Below are 21,944 nucleotides of genomic sequence, written 5' to 3'. Positions count from 1 at the left end.
GATCAAATGATCAAAATCACAGAAGGATAAAAAACTAATATAATATTCATATCACACATTCGCACATGTAAATTATTTGGAAAGCTTATGTTTTAATTTGTGTTACAGTCTCACTGGTTAATGTCACAAATTTAAACTTTCAGGAGTGAAACGGAGCTTTCATACAGTTTAATTAAAAACTGGAATTAATAAAAAAAAGAAACATTATTCAGTAAAATGCAATCTGGGTTATCGTCTCTACCTGCACCGCCCAGCACTGTAATTAACTGATATTATCCTTCTGACTGTGCCAATTCCAAAGATTACAGCAAACCAATATAGAAAAACACATAATAAGCACAAAGGGAAAAAAAAACAATCAGCCAATCAGAATCCCTGAGAGGTTAAACAAAACTGAAGTTACATGTAACAAACACACTGATAGTTTAATTAGAGAGTGCCAAAGTGTATGTTGTGAAAACATGATCTCATTCACACCTCGTTCGGCTGCTACATAACTTACTGCACGAACACCACCCTTATTTGCTTTTTTACAGCAATCACAGACAAATATTTAGAAAAATCCTGAACTTACTCTTCATTATAACATGAGCAGCAGGTGGTTGGTGGGGGTGGTGACATGGTTTGGTCAGGGTCACTCTGTTTCAGCTTCTGTTATATATTTTCCACCTTTATAAACAACATTCACACACACACACACACACACACACAGAGGATGATGACTCACCTCAGCTTGTTGCCATGGTGAACTCTCTATGCAGCCATTGATATAACAGTCAGACCGACCTTAATGACAGAGAATTGGAGATAATTGCTATTGATTGGTCTGAGGTACGGCTTGTTCTCCGAGTGTTCCTGCGTTAGGAAAAGGCCAAGGGTTGACAAATTGCACAATATCCCTCCTGTTAACACACTGCTGTGCTAAACAAGGTTAGAAAACTGCATTTAGACCCTTAAGACTAAATTAGATGGTATACTAGAGGAGATATTCATGTCCACCTAGGTCTCATTTCAGTAATTTGTGTTGATGTAGGTGGCAGCTATGTTTACATGTTCACCTCGTTCTGTTAGGAAGAGTTTCACTGCTGGATTACTGCACAGAGAGCACATACATTAGGTGAGGATACATACTGTTACACATACATTTTACATTCATGATTCAAGTATAAGTTTCTTAATCAAGCTGAAAAATTTGAGGCACCAACTCACAGTTTTCCAGTCATTGTACCTGATGTGCAAAAATTTCCAATGTATTTTGCAGTTAAATTTCAGAGCAGGGATTTAAGGTTCTCGGTCCATGATGATGTAAAACTTATTTCAAAGGGAGCATTGATGCTACTAGTTTGCAATTAGTTTCGTCTCATCTGAGGGTCCCAATTTGCATTTTCTTCCAGACACTGGCAAAGTGGTAACACATCTGAATGTATGGTTGATGATCTTAGAATCTGCAGTTGTTTAAAATAGGCTGTAAAAGACCATATCTTTACTGACTTCCTGGGACTTTTCCATTGTTCTGAATATTGGTCATACAATGAATGCTGTCAAACAAACTACCAGTTGTAGTCAATCATTAATTGACATCGTAGAACCTTCAGCACCACTTACTAAAGGATTTAGGAGAATGTATGTATATATTTGAGCCTGCATCTGTAATTTTGGCCATTTGTGGGTTAGAGAAAATCCCAAATAAATTCAAACTTGTGCATGCAGTTCTTGCTTTTTGAAATCATTAAAGATGTGTCGTACAATCATTTTAACCTGGAAAAAGAACAGTTCAACAAAATAACTAAAAGCCATAAATGACCATGACATACATACATTCTACACATTCAAATAATCTAAAGATTATTAGTAACTGCTTGTCCATCTTCAGTGCTGTGAGTGCACAATATTAACTAGTGTAACATTTTTGTTACTTTTCCCATTAGGAATTTTGCACTTTTAACCATAAAAGTGAGTGAAATAAAAGTAGGATGATGAAAAGTTCCATCTCCAGTGTAAATATAAAGTATCCTTTCACCACCAGAATAAAAACAAATGCGCTTCTTCCTGCAGAAACAGCAGCTCAAAGCCAACAGGGTTTTCAGGATCCGCTCTCTGCGGTGGTAGAAGCAAAAGAAAGGGCATCCGTGCTCTCTTTGGACAGACCTGCAGGAGACCACCCACTGGCCTCCAGTGACTGTCCCACCGTGAGCATGGACCAGCAATCTGCGGAAGCAGTGGATCAGGACAAGAATGAGGTCACAGAAAGCCCCTCCGCCTGGACCCCAGAGGTACTACAATCAGACATTAAATCATTTCTAGTCACTGGTGCATTTGATTACACTGGACCTTGTAAAACTGGAGACAAGCATTAAGTTTACACTGTCTTACATCTATTTAAATGAGGAAAAGAAGCATTTATTGGATAAACGCATCAGAGAATTTTCTTAATTTCAATCACTCAATACTGCAATACAATACTGTGCAAAAAGTCTTGAGCCACACCTCATGTCTTTAATTTTCCTAGGAAAATGGAAAACAAATGCAGTCATTTGTTCACATCAGTAACCAGAAAGTTAAAAGTAAATAAATAAATAAAGTGGTGCAGGGATTACTTAACAGGGTCATTGAGCTCACCGCGGCCCTGCTGTTCCCATCATGCTTGGCAGAGGTATCATCGTCACTCAGTTGTGAGAGGATTACCACTCTACAGTGGTAAGCCGCTCAGGTTCACTTTGGAAGAAACAAACCAACCACGGCTCTCTGAGATTTCACATAAATGGCTGATACTTTTTGCTTATTTATTTGTGAATAATGGTGTCGTACGATCCAAAGCAAGGCTGTAGATCCATTCATTCAATATCATCAGCTCTTTTTCACTCCTACCTCTGAGGTGGAAAGCCTGCTCTTCACTCTTCTGACCTCTGCAAGCTCCAGAGCTTCTGATCACAGTCACTAGGAGCAACAACAGCAGAGCATGTTAGCTCAGAGTGCTAACGCAGCTAACAAAGAGAAGTTTCCTGTGTGTCTGGGCCTTTAAGAACAGCAGCTGAAGTAGAACACAACACTTGCTTGCTTGGATCTAACACATGGAGTAGCACTCTGATCAATGACTGATCCACTATCTAGTAAACCACCCTGGTACATCATAGTTTTTCATAACACAGGGTTAAAAATATGGACTTTCATTTATTTTATGATGATCTTCTTAATGGTTTGGTTCCTGCATTTGCTACATGCACCAAGGTCTTGCATGCTAACTACCAACTTTTATTATTGAGCTGGCACCATCACACCTTTGCACATGGTGAGGAAATGTAAGGATCCTGCCACACATGCTCTTTCTTCTCTTTGGTCACTTGTTCAGCTATGTTGCAGAAGAAAGACACACACACTGCTCTCTCTGTCTGCCACACATACACATGCTTCTTTGCTTCTTCTTTTAGTCTCAGTCTTTAGTGAGACCTTTGTGCTAATTACTTTAGTAAATCAACTGTCTTTAATGCATATGCTGCCGTAATCAGTGTTGTATAGGAGTGAATGTTGCCAACCTCTGCTTATGCAGAACACTCAAATCCTTCAACCTCAGTGACTATTGAGATATAACATTGATTGTATTTATTATTTTAATTATTAACCACTTTCTAATCAATGATGTATTTTATAAGACTGATTATACTAATAGCTTATCTTGATTTCACATTGATTTTGAGGATTTTAGTTGTTAATTTAAGTCGCCAAGTTAATGGTTAATTATTTGAGAGGTTAATTGTTTTATCAGTCACTAACATTAATGTTAGTGCTGTCCTCATGGGGCACAGTTATAATTGTGGTTGGTAATATCTGCTATATTATCTGCATATGTATGTGTGCATATATAAGTATGCAAATATTCCTGCTCTGTGTGGTATTTGTGTTTTTTGTATATGTGTGTATATCGTTTGTGTGTTCGTATAATTCACAACCTCTTAGTGACCGAATCACACTTTGAAATTGGGCGCAATCTGTGCTGTAAACACCTCCCACACAAACACACACACACACACACACACACACACACACACACACACACACACACACACACACACACACACACACACACAGGGTGATACTGAAATCTAGAAACACTTCATAAATAACAAATGAGGTTGGATCAGAGGGGCTGCAGAGCTACAGAAACCCAGGAGAGTCTTTTTTTTGTTAGCAGTTTATTTATAGAGTTATATAACAGCCCCGCTCGTGGTTAAAGATACAGCAAATATTACAGCTGCTAATAATACTACCCTTTCTGCTATGTTTACTGCCATTATACCTGTTTCATACTACCTTCAAGTTTCAGGTTTGTTCAATGCTATTTTTTTAAACGTTCACTTGTAGAAGAAACTGTCAGTGACAATTACACACCTTTACTTCAGTGTGTGGACACCAACAGCTACAGTTTGTTTAAACCTGAAACCATGGCTTGTGCAAGTGCAGCTCCAGTGATGAGCAACGTGTATATTTAATGGGAACCTTTCCTCAGTTTAAATCACAAACTATGATTCTGATATTTCCATGACAAACTATTAAGCATTAAATTGGCATTTGTAAAACTGCTCTCCTTTTAAACTGACTTTCTTCTGATTGGCTGCCCCTCTCAAATAAATTTGAAATATAGACTACATGGATGGGGGGCTGCTAAGAGCAGGGTGCTATGACCAAATTACTTACATCTGCTCTCAGTGCCATCATAAAAAAACAAGGACATGTAGAAATATAAGCATTTAGAGCAGTTTGAATCTTGTGGGGCTTTTTGATTTTTGACCTGATAGGCCGTCTTTTAGGTCAATGGCAATTGATAAGCTTTAAATATGTGGTATTCTGAAGTTCACAGACACTGCTTGTGATCGTTTCTTTTAAAACTGCTACTTGGGATTATTAAAGATGTCTCTGATTTTATTTTTATCACAACTAAATGAACATATGCTTAAAAAATATGTTAAAAAACAACAACAACAACTAGTAAAAAAATTAGTAGGAACAGGTGGTGTAAAACTTATTTCTCATACTTTAGTAAACAAAATAACTTAATAACTATAGCGTTGTAAGGTAATATTCCTTCATTTAACTTGGGCCACTAATGACAGGTCTGTGACATTTAAATTGAAAGTTATGCTTTTACTGTTTACACATTTATACTGATGCAACCCCACTACTACACTGGTCACATGAGCTACTACTCCTGTTACTAGCAGCAGTGCTAGCTTAGTAAACGTTAATGGTTTTCTTCAGGTGGAGGTCCATTCTCATGTTCTGATCTTTTATGTGTGCATCTCCTGACCTGCACATCCAGTAGACTTCGGCAGCCCTCTGATTATCTTATCTCCCCAGTGGTTGCCATGTCAACGGCAACACTCGGCCTGCTCTGTCAACACTTGACACAATCGATGTTGTGTTTGCTGACTGCACGGGAGCCTTTAACTGCAGGGGTGGGGGAGAAGCAGGAGGGGGCTTATGTCTGCTTCAGGATCGGATTTCTGCTCAGTTTGTCTCTCTGGACATTTGAAAGAGAGATTATTATGACTGACAGGTGAATAAAAAGAAAATCCCTTGAAGTAAGAAGGTGACAATCAGATTTTTTTGTACTAACATACTTTTGCTTATTTAGGTCATAAACTGGTTACCACTGGAATCCACTGACTGCAGCTGTCCTCCTTAGCAAAAGGTTAAACTACAGGTTGGTGTAGTGTGTTTGTGACGATTTCTCTCCTTACTTTGCCAGGAAGAGCCACCTCCTCTTGGCGAAGTCTCGTCTCAGCCAGGCTGTTCTTCCCCTCGAACTCCCATCTCCAAGTGTGGAGATCTGGTCCTCTCCCTGGAGTACCGTCCTGCCGCAGAAAAACTGCTGGTCACTGTGATTGCGGCCCGAGATATCCCCGACAAGGCTCGAAGCGGGATGAGTGCCTGGCAGGTGCACGTGGTCCTGCTGCCCTCCAAGAAACAGCGACACAAGACGTCCGTGCAGAAAGGCTCACTCCCGCACTTCAACGAGACGTTTCGCTTCTCGCGCCTGGAGCCGTCCGACCTCCAGAAGTCAGCTATCAGGTTCAGGCTGTACGCGCTGGGTAGCAGAATATCACGTGAGCGAATGATGGGGGAGAAAGTGCTGCGTTTACGAGGACTTAACGCAGACGGGGGGACGATGGAAACGACACTAGTCCTGGAGCCTAGAAGTAACCTGAAGGTAAGTAGGAAAAATGCCGTCAAGTTTTGGGTGTAACTGAATTTAAAAAGGATTTTGGGAGGTTTCTGTTCAGCGTATCTGTAGCCACCATACTTGGTTTTATTCCTCAGAGTGTCGACTCCCAGCTCAGCCTGTCTGCCGTCTCTCAGAGCGACAGCGCCTCATCAACCCAGTCTCTGACCCATGGTGGCGTCCCTGAACTGCTGGTGGGTCTCTCCTACAATGCCACAACGGGACGCATGTCTGTGGAGCTCATCAAGGGCAGCCACTTCAGAAACCTTGCCATGAACAGGCCACCAGGTCTGCAGGGAGCCTCTATCACACACACACACGAACACTTGAATTATATACATTTGGTACACGTGTTCACTGTATACATGCCAAAAACGTCCAGACACACTGAAATGGCATTCTTAACACTCTCTTCTCTTCTTCATCCCTTTTCCTCTTCCCTCCTCCCCATTGGCCCAGACACCTACGGACGACTGACTCTGCTGAATTCAGTTGGTCAAGAGATCTGTCGGACTAAGACGACAGTACGCCGTGGTCAGCCCAACCCTGTGTACAAGGAGACATTTATCTTCCAGGTTGCTCTGTTCCAGCTGTCAGACGTCACTCTGCTGATCTCTATCTACAACCGCCGCAGCATGAAGCGCAAGGAGATGGTGGGTTGGATCGCTCTGGGCCAGAACAGTAGCGGCGATGAAGAGCAGCTTCACTGGCAGGACATGAGGGAGGGTCGAGGACAGCAGGTCTGCCGCTGGCACGTCCTGTTGGAGGCATAAAATAACTGTCGGGCAGGACTTTACTTTCTTCTGTGGTTTTTCTTATATTTTTTTATTCTGTAGTTAGACAGCTTTAGAGCTTTTGGAAAAGAAAAGGAAAGCCTTGATTTAGAGAGTGGATTATTATGGTTAAGATTTCAGGCCTCAGTGATTCACAGAATCTCCTCAATTTTTACATCCAGCACAGATGATTAGTTTGTGTCAACATGCAGGACAAAGTCTTTGGTTCTCAGGCTGTAATCGGTTTAAAATACAAGCTTTCAATTCATGTTTCAGGAAAGAAAAAATATTTAAAGACTATAAAAAGACATTGAAGACATTAAATTTACTTCTGAATTGGCAGATAGAAGTCAAATATTTTTGTCTTGTTATCTCTCACACTTCACTGCAGGACATTTGTCCTCCTTGCTGCACTTCAGTTGTTGTATTGAATTGCTTTGTTAGGAATTACTGAAAGTGTGTGTGCACTTGTTTTTTCGCTGTTTTTCGGGGTTTTTTGTTTTCAGTGACGGTAAACTAAACTGCAGAGAAGAAATAGAGAGATGCGACATTCTGGAAATATTAGTGGCACATCCTGTCGGAAGTGTCACAGATTTGGATTTTTGTTATGGGTCGAGAATGATCAATGTTATATGAGGAAGTTCATTTAGGTCACAAAAACTAGCAAAATTATTCAGTAAGTATTCAGTGAGCTCTGCAGTACATCAGCCATCTTTTCATTAAGATCTTATGATGTCACACCATTTATATCAGAGCACAAGCACATGGCTGCCCATCAATTTAACCAATTGTATACTCACTGGTTAAATCCCACTGCTAGCCTGAATGGAGTGATTGAAAAGCATAGAGACTGTTGAGAAATACATTCAAGTGAAATTTTACTGCAATTTACATCCTTCCACTGAGCTTAGAGAGCTTGGTTAGCTGGTAAAATGCAAATATCTATAACTGTAAACACAAAGAAATGAAACAATTATAACTGGATGACGTCAGTTACCTGTGTCTATACTTCATTGGCATCTGTTAATTAGGTTCAAACAGTGTGATCACAGGTAAATAAGCAAAAGTTTGAAGTTCTGAATCAAATCTCCAAGTCTACATAAGTGGATTGCCCTCCTGGTCACGTCTAAATTTTTTGGGGGGGGGGACTTTGTTTTGTTTTGTTTCTTTAACCAGCCTCCAAAGTTTTCTACACCGTCTCAGTGGATTAAAGTCAGACTTTCTATTAAGGTTGGGCGATTGGACGAATATATCGACTATCGATGATATATGCATCTCAAATAAATAAATAAATAGATAATCAAAAAAGTAATACTGAAACAAACAAGAAGAGAAGGTAAAATATTCCCTCCAAACAAAACGTATAAATTCTAAATGTGCAAATCAGTCCGTGCATGATTACATTGCTCCGCCTGTCAAAAAGTCTGCGTCTGCGTGAATATATCGTCTATCGTTCCATCGTCAGATTATCGGTTGGAAAATTTTTACATATCACCCAACCTGACATTTTAACTAAAAAATCAGCGAATAATCAATTCTATTTATTATAATAATAATAATGGATTGCATTTATACAGAGCTTTTCGAGAACCTCAAAGCGCTTTACAATTCCACTATTCATTCACTCTGACATTCACACACTGGTGGAGGCAAGCTATAGTTGTAGCCAGAGCTGCCCCGGGGCAGACTGACAGAAGCGAGGCTGCCATATCGCGCCATCGGCCCCCATGGCCATCACCAGTAGGCGGTAGGTGAAGTGTCTTGCCCAAGGACACAACGACCAAGACAGACAGAGCAGGGGACCGAACCGGCAACCTTCTGGTTACAAGATGAGCTTTGTTGGGAAAAGCTGGTGGTAATTTGTGGATTCAAGGGCGCTGCTGGAGAGCTAATCCCACAGAAACCAAACTGACAAAAAAACGACAAAAAAGTAGCTAATCTGACTCATTTGGATTCCTGTTTAGCAGGTCAAAAATCAACTTTTGTGCTTAGTCGGGGTATTGTTTACTCCAATAACTCCACATGATCAACAATACTAAATCCAATACAGTAACCCTTAGTACCTGTAGGCAAATTGTTATGTAATCCAAAACTGATGCAAGCAAAAAGATACAAATTTAATTAAGTCATCACACAGAAATTTAATGATTCAAATAAAAAAAGGGTTTCATTCAAATTGGTGGTTCTTAAAATTAGATATTAAAACCTCTAAAGAATAACACTTTACATATTAAATCTTAATTTCTGTAACAAAAATTAAGCCAAAATGGAGAAGTACTTTGTGAAAAAATACACCCTTGTGGCTTTTGTAGGAATTAAGAGGGAAAGTAGCAGTCAGGTGCTGCTGATCAAACGCACAATAGTAAGTGTGAGCATCAATATTCAAACAGAAGAACATGGCAGTACAGTTTATCTTTGCCAAGCTGCATAAAACACAAGGCTTCTGGAACAATGTATTTTAGAGTGATGAGACCAAAGCAGAGATGTTTGTTCATGATGAGGAGGATCACGTTTTGGTGACAACCAAACAGCCGCTCAGCACAAACAAGCCCGGTGGTGGAGATGTGATGATTTGGTAGATACCAAAGTATTCTACAGTACTGTCATCTTTGTATTTACATTCTCTGGACTACAGCTGTTGTAAACATGCTAAATAATAAGATTAAAGGGCTCATTTAATCTATAAAGTTCCCTCACAGTGAATGCTTTGTGAAAAAGCTTTGTGTAGTTTAAATAAACAAGATATAAACTTACAAAATATTCAAAGGTGATTAAGTTTAAACAGTGACCTAAGCAGTGCAGTAAATGAACAGATCACAAGACAAGTTTTTGGGCAAGTGGTACTATAACCGCGATAACATTTGGTGGTCTATTTGTGTCTTCTTTTGTTTTTGCTTTGTTTTTATGCTTACCCTAAAATTGTAAGGCAGCTCTCACTGACATTTTAGTTACGTTTTTCAGTGCAGAAATATGACTGAAGGATCACGTACCCGTGAAATACTTGAAAAAGGAACCAATATTTTCTGATTCAGTTGGAGAAGAAGGATGTCTCATTCACATTCAGCGCTCATTCATATTCTCCTGACGCTCGTGCTACAACAGGCAGGAAGACCAGCAGCTGGAGGCTCTTAAACCCATTGGGATGAGCCTCATCAATCCTGAATGATGTTATTTGGCCTCAGCTCAGTCTCCTTCACAGGGCAAAGCTCATTTCAACATCCATCAATGCTGAGCTCAAAAGAGGCTTTAAATATCTCACTGCAGCTGTTAAGAACCGCCAATGAATTACCCTGGAAGTGTGTGTGTGTCTGTTTTTTCCCCCCCAGTCACACTCTGTGTTAATTGGTAGTTATGGCAGTGAAACCGTACAGTGTGATGGTGATGAGGGTAATGCTGCTGCTAATGCTCTTCCTTTTCCCATCTGAGCATCTTTGAGTCATAAGGCAGCAGCGCAGCCTGAATCGGGGGATTATTTTTGTTTGTGTGGAGAAATACTGTAGCTGAACCCTCGGGGGTTCGCACACTGAGAGCAGTGATGTGTTTACTCGAGCGTTTGTTTTCTTTGGACAGGTGACAACACAGTCTCTTTAGCAATTAATAAAACTGTGATCGGAAATGACTCGAGGTTGGTGGCCATAAGGCGACGCCATGCATTAGAAATCAGGGCCGATTCTTTGTGTTTAATGTGTTAGCATACCCCCTCCCCCCTCCAAAAAAAGGACTTGCTGACAGTTTTCACTACTAAACTCAGAACTTTCACCTTTTTAACATTCTCGCCTAGTTTTTCCATTATTCATAACCTTTTTGTAACACTTCAGAAAAAGGAAATGTCAGCGTGTGAACAAGTGCTTATCAAGAAAGTAAGCCACAATATCTGAACAGCTTCTGATTACTCTGTGATTTGTTATGTTTCTAAAGTCGTTCAGGGACGTTTCCAGCAGAAGAAAGACAACTTTTTATCTTTTTTTCCTTTTATATGAACATGAGTCACTTGTTGAGGGACATAGGTGAATGGACTCATTTTGTATCTATTTAGCACAGGAACCAAGCTGTAAATGCTGTAAATGCTAAGATTGTAGATGCGTAATGACAACTACTTCAGGTGTACATTATACGAAGCATGGATGATGATTAGGAGTGCTGCAGTTATCTTACATAGGAATCCAGATCATTTTTTTATTTTCTACACTGTGATGTAGTTCAGTTTAAACCCTCTAACGACAAAGCCAACCAAATCCCATCAATGTTTGTTTGATATAGACAGCTGCGATTCACCCATAAATATTTTTAATTGTATTATTTTTTTTTCTCAAATTAATAGTCATTTCGAAAAGTATAACAATGTTTTTGAGAAGAATGTACAAGTTTTTATATATGTGGAAATCACGGACTTTATTTGGGTGTAAGAAGCAAGTAATTGTGATGCATAGAAAATGAAAAACCTGCCAAAGTGTCTTAAAACTGCATGTAATGACTGCATACGTGATAATAATTTAGCTCTTTGAGAGTAAGGCTAACATGACATTGATCAGACATATGTATCTTTCCTAGCTAAAGAAGACATGGAAGTTATAGGGCATTATTACAACAATGAACCAACACTGTCCAAATATAGTGACAACTAGCATAGCGAGGTAAGGTCTCGGTTGTTGTTCGGGGTTATTTAACCTCTATTTTCAACATTGACTTTTTATGGCTAAGTAATGATTTGTTAGCCTCTTGGTTAACATTAAGACTATAATCCGTAAATTCAGGAAATAGATAAAAAAGGTCACCTGGTTAGTACTGCAGGCATCCCAAAGTTCGCATCTTGTATTGTGGTCCAAAAGAGTAATAATTTATTCTTTGAAAGTCCACTCCTGTGGTTTCACTTTGAAAAGGAAAAAAAATATAAAAACACAACTGTTAAATCGCCTAAACTTACATTTTGTTGTCCAAAGGGCAGTGAACTGACAATTATAATTAACTGACATTAACTAATTCAGAGGTTTAGCAAAAAGGTAAGTTTTCCTTTTAAATCAGCTATCTAGAATTCCTAAAAAATGTGTCGTCTACCAGATTGGGATTAATAATTACTTCCAAAGTATCCAAACCCTCTTTGTTGCATTAACGTTAGTGATGACACAGCGCATCCTTAAATGTATTTATTCTTCCTAAGATACTATGATCTTTGGCAGATGAGCCCGAACAATCCACATTTGATAATCAGTTTTATTTTATAGTTTGTAGAGAGAAATTTGACAATCCCCTGTGAAGAAGCGTTCGTCTGCAGTGGGTAAAATAATATCAGCACTCCTCTTCAGCCGGTTTCGTACTTGTGAGTGTGAATAGTGACATGAATTATATTTACTGCACAGATTAATATATTTTATGCATGTTGAGTTGTTGTATAGAATCTATCATATCTATTATATTTTTAAAAAAATAGTAAATGTTTAATGTTTTTAAATACGTCCCAGGATTGTATTTATATATCTGCATGCCCAGTTCAAGATCCCAGGTTGTATTACAGATGTGAGACAGATTGTGTGATCAGATTGTGCTGCAGATGTAATACTGATGAAGTGCCTGTAATATTTTGAGATGAAACATATCCACCATGACAAAGAGTTGATACACATCTGCATGAAGCCTCCTTGTTGTTCTCTGTGAATGCTGCTCTAGGACTGCATTTGCCTGGAAGGTTTATTTGTCAAGGCCCTGACCAGGGCTGAAGTCAGACAAGTGCAAAGCCAGTGAGGAGAGGGATGAAACATTTTCAGAAACCAAGACCAAAAAGTTTTATTTCATGCATTAGCAAATTCAGTTTTAGAACATTTAACAGAATATCAGTTTTAAATGCAATCTACTTTTGGCTTCTTCAGATCTGTTGCCCACATTGGCCTTTTACAAATGAGAACAATGTACTTTTTAAATAGGTAAGCTATTTAATTTGATATTTTTTTTAATCGGGAGACAGCATAGTTTATGCTAATTATGATAGCATCGTTTTACCTTTTATGGTAAATCACTGTTTTTGTGCGTATTAAACACATACGGTGTAAGCGTGTCAAACTATAGCAGTGCTGTTGGGTTTATCTTTTTCTGTGGACAAAGTCTGGTTAGCTATATATTGCTACTATCAGTGTTTACGCTAAGCTAGGCTAATCACCTTCTGGGTCTAGCTCTGCTCTTAAGACACAAACATGAAAGTAACTAATCTTCTCATGCAGCTGTAATGTGCAAGTGTAATTTCTTAAAATATCCAGGTATTGGTTTTCATGTTTTATAATTAGAGTAAAACCTGGCTTAAAATTAACAATTTTAAGATTCCTGTGATTAGTGGTTATATTTAGGTACTGGCAGGTTTTGGTCATCGTCTGCTTTGAGGCACTAACACTGATTAAAAACAATGTTTTTCCATGCAATTAGACCTGACCTCAGTGGTGTGTAGGCTATAAGGCTAATTTGATGCTTTATTCACACTATTCACTTCAAAATCTCGAGCTGACGCCATAGTTTTGGGCTAACTGGGGGGAAAAACTGAATAGCATTACATTTCTACGAGACAAAGATAAAGCAATGTGTCTAACTTCTATCTTGTTTCTGGCCTCCCTGAGAAGTATAGCTGTATAAGGTCAAGTTCATGAGTCATTTCAGGCCTATAAAGAGACAGTGGACATTGATCCTGATCTTGCACTGACTATTCTGCAGCCCTGGTCTGGGCTGTGCATGCTGAGCTCCCGCAGCACCCAGAAAGCACTTTTTGTACCAAGTTGTCATTGCCAATAAAAACCAGAAGATCCCTGCTGTGGTAACGTCTGCCTGCCATCTGTTTTCTTGGGTCCTCTCCTCACTTGTGAGCATGGCTTGGATGTCTTAATTCTGAAAATTAGGCTTTTGTAGTTAAAAACAAAAACATACGTCACTGATTGAATTTTAAATCTTTGTGCTTAATGACAAGAGCAAATCAAGAGTGGATTAGAGACTGAAGGAAGCATCTTATGTTTTGTATTTGTTTGTGCAGAATATAGCTTAGATTTAACCCACAAATATGGATTTGCAGCTTGTTAGCTGTTTCAAGTCCATAGTCACAGAGCCTTTGTTTTATTTTGTAAGTCTAGCTTTAACAGGGTTTGATAGTACACAGACATTTATGACTTTGAAGTGGCGGACGAGATCCTCTAATACAGCTAGTGTGATATCCTACTAGCAATTGTCTGATTATTTATCCACTGTGGACACCAGCTTTTAGGTGAAACCAGTGACAGTGGACACCTGAAACTTAATGTTCTGTGTGCCCGTTATTACTAAAAGTGGACTGGTTTAAAGACACTGAATCATCAATAGATGTCAGGTTTTTAAGTTTGTATTTTCGCAAATACAACCTAGATTTTGGTCTCCACACCACACTGTTTACATGCAGGCAAAAAAAACAGGATTGGCTTAATTCAAAAGTGGACATTTGTTGCACACAGATGTTTTGCTTTGGCAGCAACTTAAACAACTGAGTTAAATTAACACAAGTCACTCAAACATGAGGCAGTTGTATTAAATACAATAAGCTTACATAAATTCAGGAGATGGCCAGTCTCGTTTTTTCAGTGAAACTATGAATAAACTACAAACCCAGAAAGATTCCAGTAACAAAAATCACACATTCTCCATATTCATGTGCATACTGCTGTCATAGAGATCACAGAGGCACAAATCACCTATAGAGATGCAAGATGAGCACAAACAGACAGGAAATGTTTAGAGGGATGCAAAAGAAATACACTCAAAGCGACCAAAAACAACCACAAAGAGTGCAAACACCCCCCCCCCCCCAAAAAAAAACCATCTACAGGGACACAAAATGCCTGAAAAAAATGAATACAAATAAAAAATCATGTCTGGATCCTTGGTAAATGGGGTAGAGGGCCATGGCCTCATGACTTTGCACACTTTACCTGACTGATTTCCACCTCTATTACTCATTAACAACACCAGAAATGCCAAACTAACCAAACAGACTTGGATTTAAAAACTGTCCGTGTCTTCCCCTCCAGTGAAACCTTTAAAACTCGCCTCTGATCCACACTGCTTCATTTCTCCCAACACTTTCTCAGTGCGCTGGTAAAAAAGCGCGAAAACCGTGTGTCGGCTGGACTGATGCTGGAACGTCATCACCGCGCTTACTCTGTTTCTTAGCAACAGAAAACATCAGCCTCCGCCAGGACCAATGAGGGCGAGCGCTGAGCGGAGTGTGTTGTCTCCTGTTGCTGTGAACGGGATATTTTAGGAGTCTGGAGAGCAGCGAGCGTGTCACCCCGACAGGAGCTCGAGCTCTGCGCACGTCCGCCCGTCTGTGTTTCTGTTTGAACCCACACAGGCTGTGACTGCAGGCGAGCTGGAGAAGCGCTAGATCGCTGTGAGTACGGTGGATGAGGCGCCCAGGAGAGGACATCACGGTAGAGAGAGGAAAGGAGGTTTTAAAAACTGCTGCTCGACAAAATTATTTAAAGGTAAGAACCTGTGGCTTAATTATAATTGATGTATTGGTGGAAATTTTTTTAGCAAAACAGCTGTTTCTTCCCTAAAATGTCCATTAAAGGCGTTTACTTATTGAAATGCGCCTTTAAAACAGAGGAAGCGTGCTTTACATCAGGTAGAAATCAACTGAAATAAACGAGAAAGGGAGTTCAAACAATGCATATGCTCTTCATTGAACAACAACAATAATATAAATATTTAAACTCTATGTGATGAAGTACTGGCATCTTGATTTAGGAGTGTTTTGGGGATGTAAGTAAATGCAGGGATCTTCACTATTATTACAGAAGCTGCTCTTTTTTCTCTTTTTAATCCTAAATATACTCACATCTTCAAGTGCTGCTTTTGCTTAAGAAAGAAGACTGGTACCTGTGTCTGTCTGAGCTGCAAACTGTTGACTTCAGCTGGCAAAAGGTTTTTGATGCAAGTCATTAAAAAAAAAGAGCTTTTGTTATTTGCCAAATCTTCTTATTGGAGCGATGGAGCTGCTAAGAATTGGGAGATGGTGAAACTCCTGACCTCCTGCTCCAACAAATTCCGCTTTTAGCGAAATTATTTTCAGCAAAAGAAAAGAGAGCAGGCAGAATGCGCACAAACACACTGACACACACTTCCCACGCAGCCTCCATCTCTCTCTCTCTTTCCCTCTGCTTATGCATCCATCACCATGCAGTTGGACGATAGAAACTGCGTGAGTCACCACAGCAGCTTCAGGGGAGCTGGAGTGAATGTTTCACGACGTAAAGCTTCCCACTCTGTGTTTATGATTGATTTATGGCATTTTAAATAACATCACCCACACATGCGCACCCTTTTATCTCTCCTCCTCTCTTTTGATCTCTCTTAAATTCAAATGAGCAGATTTTGGAAGCAGTGTCTTTAGATACATTTGGCCAAAAACGCAGCATCATGTAACAACACTAAAGGATCAGATCATGACGTTGTACTGCAGTGCACATACAGTGTGTGGGTGCTGTAGTGTGGGAATGTATACATCTGAAAGATGTTTTATTAAAGCCCCAACATGAACTCATAGTTCATGTTGTGCAGGTTTATCATTGCTTAGATGCAAATGCCAATGTAAAGAAAAAAAAAAGATGTGATTGGTTCATTGCAAAAACTCCAGGTGAAGAACGTGAAAGATTAAATGTGATCAAACGTGAAGCTTCTTTGTTTGTGGGCTGATGTTTTGGTCCTTGCTGATCCTCATTTATCTGTGTGTATGTTTTCCAGCAGGAGTCTGAGGGCGATGTGGAGGATCAGATCAGCTCTGATTTAAACTCCGGTCTGAGAGCTGAATCGACCGTGGACCAATCGGCAGCAGGTAATCAAACCTTCTGTCTCTTCCTGCAGCCTAACATCTCTCAACCAGGAATTAAGAGTGACGTGACAGAAGTCTGCTCTCTTAATGTTTATAGCTCATACCTTTCCATAGATTACGTTAACTGGACATGACCTCTAGTGGCCGTGTGTATCACAACCATTGACTGGATGCAGGAAAGGCAGAAAAGAAAGTTTTCAAATAATAACATCACTAAAAATAAAATTGGCAATAATACATGGCAAAATAATACACACTTATTTGTTTAAAATAATACATTAAAAACCAACTGAGTCAAATACCCAAAAAGAGAGAAAACATAACATAAAATATGTACACATTCAATAAATTTAAAGAAATGCCACAAATTGACCCAAACTAACTAAAAAAAGATGAAAATGACCAGAAGAAGAAAGGGACCAGCTGGCCACAGGTAGACAGAGAGACACACTAAATCAATAGAAAATGATACAAAACCAATGAAGAGGACTGTAAAGCACCACAGAGCATTGCCATATGCAATGTTAGAGGATTGGAAAAGTAAAGAAATGACCTCAAAAATACATGAAAAAAGAAATAAAACCTAAACTAACCAGAAATGGGATGAAATCTGACCACAGAGAGTGAGGAATGACCTGAAAAGGAGGCAAACTATGACAAAAATGTGCGCATGATCTGCAAAACAACTGTGGGTGCAAAAGAACCGTATCCACAATGACTCAATAACCAAAGCACAGCTGTGGTTTCAGTCTTTAAGTCTGTCCTGAGAGGCTGAACTGTCTTACAGTCTGTGCAAAAATGTACATATATTGGATTTTTGTGATATAGATAATTATCACCAGCTTTATTCCAAGAGTACAGAGACCAACATTCACCTTATATCACATGGAAGCAGTTTTTGCTCTTGAGAAGCATTCAAGTTAAAACCAGCCAGTAAAATCCCCTCAGTGTAACACAGAGGCTTCAGCACATTATGATTGTGGTGCTGTGGTGGTGGGAGAAAGCAGTGATCTCTCTGTGGTTGCCTCCAGCAGCTCCTTCCCCGTGAGAGAGACCAAACCATTCAACAACGTCGAAAGTTGCTTACTTCAAGAGGAAATATGCGGAGGAGGAGGATTTACACCGAGGCCTACGTGGATATTTTCAAAAAGTATGTGTTCTTTTCTTCTTCTTTTTGTTCTTTTCATGCTAGCGTGACTTGATTTTCTGTGCCTGAAAGACCTTAATACAACAGCTGAAACGTTTGGTGACTTCATAGCTGAACAAGCTCTCCAAATGTTTCTCACTTATTGCTTCTTTTCTACTGCCTCTTCCTTCTTTTGTCTTCCTTCTTTGCTTCTGTGCATTCTCGACATTCACAATTCTCTCCATCACTTTAATGGTTTCACTCTTTATTAGCTGGCCTTCATCACATCCTTCAACTTCATTCCAGCATCCTACACAGTCTGCACTGTTTCTCTTCTTTGAATACCTAAAGTGTTCACTCTGCTTTGAAAGGTTTATGCATTTCAGGCATGAATGCAGTTCTACAAAAATAATATGTGACAAATAAAAGTTCCCTGTTCCAGCTCCGTGAACTGGAGCTATATATATATATATTACCATTCAGACTAATATATGCTCTATATTTTTAAATAAACAAACAAACAAGTTAATTAATTAATAAATGATCAAATTTAGCCAAAGTCACAACCATGGTGCTTATTTTGTTCAGTCTACGATCTATTTTTTAATCACTTGAAAAAACACACAAGCTTCACTTTTTGAGAAGCTAAAAAAATGTGAGATTTATCCAGTTTTTCTATGATAACGCATTTTTGCCCTTTCATTTCAATCATTTCCTGTCTCAGCTCGGAGTTTCACTTCATAATAAAAGCACAATATGTTGGAAGCGCTTTAAAGACTAGCTGTTGTGTAGTTGTAATACAGGATTATGCTCGAAAATAGTAGCGTTAAACATTACAAAAGTATTCGAAGGATTGAAAATTTTTATTTCAGGATGGTGCTCAAGTAAATGTGCGTTCCCCCATTGCCTTCTGGAAAAAGCCAGTTAGAAACATTGTGGGCAACAACTATCAGAAGCATTTTTTTAGTAGGACTTTAAAAGATTTGTTAAACGAAATGTTCCATTGCTGAAATCTTCTCATTTAAGTTTGCTTGCTTTACAATTTTAAAGTACAACCGCAGTTTAATCACGAAAGGTGGACAAACGAAACAAACTAGATGGAAACCCTTTTTCTACATATCTACATAGATAACTGATTCTATGTATTCTCTGTATAAATTGTCAAAATGAAAAAAATGCAAACACACAAACTGACCTGCTGTCTTCACGTTTGCCACTTGCAGCACTTGATACTGCAGGAGGACCGGAGCTGCATCCTGAGGCTGTCCCTGGAGAAGCTAAGATTCCTGGAAGATCCCGAGGCCTACCTGAGGCGCTCCGTCCTCATCAACAACCTGCTGAGAAAAATCCACCATGAGGAGGAGGAGCTGGAGGCTGAGGAGGAGGAAGAAGAAGATGAAGTAGATGAAGAGGAAGAAGAGGAGGGGGTTATTGGGGATAGGGGGCAGCGGAGGCTGATGTACCCAGACAGGAAGAGAGTGAAGGTGCTGGTGACAGACTGTTGCTCCCCGGGCTTTGGCCTGGAGGAGCTGCAGCACTACCGGCTGGTGCCGTGTTACCCGTCAGCTGGTTGCCTGTACGGCCTGGGTACCTGCCCAGGCCTCACCCCAAACCACCAGGTCCTCCTGTACAACCTGGATGACAATGGCTGACACTCTGCTCCTCACCGCCAGGCCTCTTTTCAAAGCTGGGAACTGCAGCGTCAGTTCATGTCACAGGCATGTGGACTCGCACTGTTTGCTCCAACCAGCAGGAGGAAGGCTGCTGCTGCTGCTGCTGTTTTTCTCCCTGTTCGCTAAAAATGCTTTGAGGGGAATGTGTTGCAGGCTCTGTTTCGTGCATCAGCAGGACGTCGTCTCTTCTCGTCACCTTGCTGAGAAGCAGTGGTGGATTCAAGAAGCTGAGAGACCATTTTCTTCTTCTTCTTCTGCCTCAGGAGTGTTGATATTAAACTCTGCTGCAGCATTACTGCTATTTACTGTTTGTGCAAATGTAAGAGACTTTAAGCAGGCAGCATCTTTTTTTTTAATTCTTTGCAGCTGTAGTATTATTGATTTTTATTGTTACTGTTGCTCATGTAAACTGTGAGCGCATTCAGGGATTTACAGACTGCTGGCTACTTTTGATGCACCTTGGCTTGCGTGGAGAATATTTGCTGACGTGCTTCTGTTATCTTTTTATGCTACTGTGTGATTTATGAAATATTCTGTGTAACATTCCCTGGATCGTGTGAATTCTCCTGCTATGAAGAACTCAAGGCACTCATTCCCCCGGGGTGCGTTTACTGCCCGTGGGAAGACTGTTTTCTGTCTGTGGTCGATGTCCCGTGATTATGTTTTCATTTTGCAGCACTTTGCTGCCCTCTGCTGGTGAAAAAAATATTCAGCACAAGCATTTCTTAGTAGTCTGTGGTCAAATAAGAAAACAGAGGAATGCTTTGTTTTAAACCTCACTCTGATTTAGCATTAACAGATGTTATATACAGATTATAACCCACTGTAGTTGTAACGAGATTTGTCAACAACTATAACATCTGCTGAAACATACAATATAGCAAACATTTAACGCATGTTTTCAAATGAGTTATAACTGTTGGCAAACACTATTATTACCATACTAAGCACCAACCTGTAGTCTGCATAGTCTAAATATCCCACATTATACATATATGTATAATAAAGAGAGATAATGCTAGTGGCAGTAAATGCCTAAATATAAAAGAAAAAAATAATTTTTTGCTATCTAAAAAGGAGGAAATATTTTTTTGTCAGTTCTATGAAGTCAAAATACTTTTTTTCTGATACCAAATATTGCTTTTGTGAATGCATTTCAGCCTCGTGGTGTTTTAATGCTGGATTTCAGAGACCAGAAGGCCTTTAACTTGATGTTGCATTCCATTTCTTTCTTACTACGGTTCCAGCACCAGTAGTGTTTTCACAGAGGACCGAGGTTTGCTAAAGTGGTCAGAAAATAGGTTATTTAACACGGCACATTGGTGCTTTATAAAGCCGATTTACCTGCTGTATGACAACAGTGATTGGTTATCAATCCTTCTTCTGTGTCTTTTCGTGTGTTCAGTGTCTATCCAGGAGTTTTACTGATTTTGACAATGTGCATCTTGATAACAATCACTTAAATGGAAAAATAAAGTAAAATAAGGTAAAACAACAATGACAAACTAAAGGCAACTATTAAAGAGAAGCTTGATATTTTAAATCAAGAATTTATATTTTGATGAATATGAATAGTCTGTATTTAAGAAACTATTTTGAAAAAGGGCCGTTAAACTTTTTTCATGTGATTGATTATCAAATAAAGTATGTAATGTGACACTTTTGTTTCATTTCTTTACTTTTCGACCACTCTATCAACAAAGCGCGGTCACGTCACGCCATGACGTTTTCAGTTCCGTTGAGTGTTGTGCGTGCGCGCCGGAACCACCGTTGCTTTCAAGTGCTCCTAACAAAGACAGACTTTACATCCTCACATCAGGAACCGTCACCTCTGCAGAGAGTTTGTAACAGAACATAATTACGTCATTTGATAAAGCACAACTTTTAAATATTATGGTCTGTGCACTAGAACTTTACACAATTTAATTTCAAGCCTTTATGAACTGGAGAGCAGCCACGTGTCTGCACCCACAAAGCAATGACTGAGTTATGTCATATTTCAAGATATTTTTACATATACGAGAAAAATTATTAAATACACAAACTAAATATGATCCAGTATTTCTAGACAATTTTGATATATGTGTAGCCTCTGTTTGACTGATCGTGGTCTCCTTTCCTTCTTGGCAGATTCCCAGCCCTTTGCTTTATTTAAAAAAAATGCATCATATTATAGCCACTGATATATCACAATTTGCAATTTACACCCCGAAACGGTAAAATTCTAACTGCTCATTGTCAATCAACGTCCTGATTACTGCATCTAAAGCGATCTAAGCGGCTTCCTGTTACTTCAGTGGCTGTCCGATCTCCCCTTTGG

The 21,944-nt window shown here is 39.5% G+C and overlaps 1 protein-coding gene and 2 long non-coding RNA genes across 4 annotated transcripts in view; 2 read left to right on the top strand and 1 right to left on the bottom strand.

Annotated features, from left to right (window-relative positions):
- syt16 (synaptotagmin XVI) overlaps positions 1-13,791 on the top strand; it is a 49,540-nt gene extending 35,749 nt beyond the window's left edge. The window contains exons 4-7 of the mRNA XM_039603616.1: positions 2,056-2,273; positions 5,744-6,205; positions 6,316-6,505; positions 6,677-13,791. Coding sequence (XP_039459550.1) covers positions 2,056-2,273; positions 5,744-6,205; positions 6,316-6,505; positions 6,677-6,990 — 1,184 coding nt within the window. The 3' untranslated portion in view covers positions 6,991-13,791. The remainder of the gene's footprint in view (positions 1-2,055; positions 2,274-5,743; positions 6,206-6,315; positions 6,506-6,676) is intronic.
- On the bottom strand, positions 2,533-5,847 carry LOC120434945. Its single transcript, XR_005609443.1, has 3 exons — positions 5,736-5,847; positions 2,869-2,937; positions 2,533-2,715 (listed from the first exon to the last, which is right to left on the bottom strand). It is a non-coding gene; the product is annotated as an uncharacterized LOC120434945 (long non-coding RNA).
- Positions 13,792-15,199: 1,408 nt separating the features above from the next.
- On the top strand, positions 15,200-21,227 carry LOC116310650. Of its 2 annotated transcripts, none has more exons than XR_004198735.2 (4): positions 15,200-15,476; positions 16,738-16,828; positions 17,860-17,975; positions 19,175-21,227. It is a non-coding gene; the product is annotated as an uncharacterized LOC116310650 (long non-coding RNA). The 2 variants fall into 2 exon arrangements; XR_004198734.2 differs by having other exon boundaries at positions 17,857-17,975.
- Positions 21,228-21,944: the final 717 nt, after the last annotated feature.

The sequence above is a fragment of the Oreochromis aureus genome, linkage group 19 (genome assembly GCF_013358895.1).
Source record: "Oreochromis aureus strain Israel breed Guangdong linkage group 19, ZZ_aureus, whole genome shotgun sequence".
Lineage (NCBI taxonomy): Eukaryota > Metazoa > Chordata > Actinopteri > Cichliformes > Cichlidae > Oreochromis > Oreochromis aureus.
Note: the sequence above shows the minus strand (reverse complement) of the source record. Positions and strands in the feature narration are given on the sequence as shown.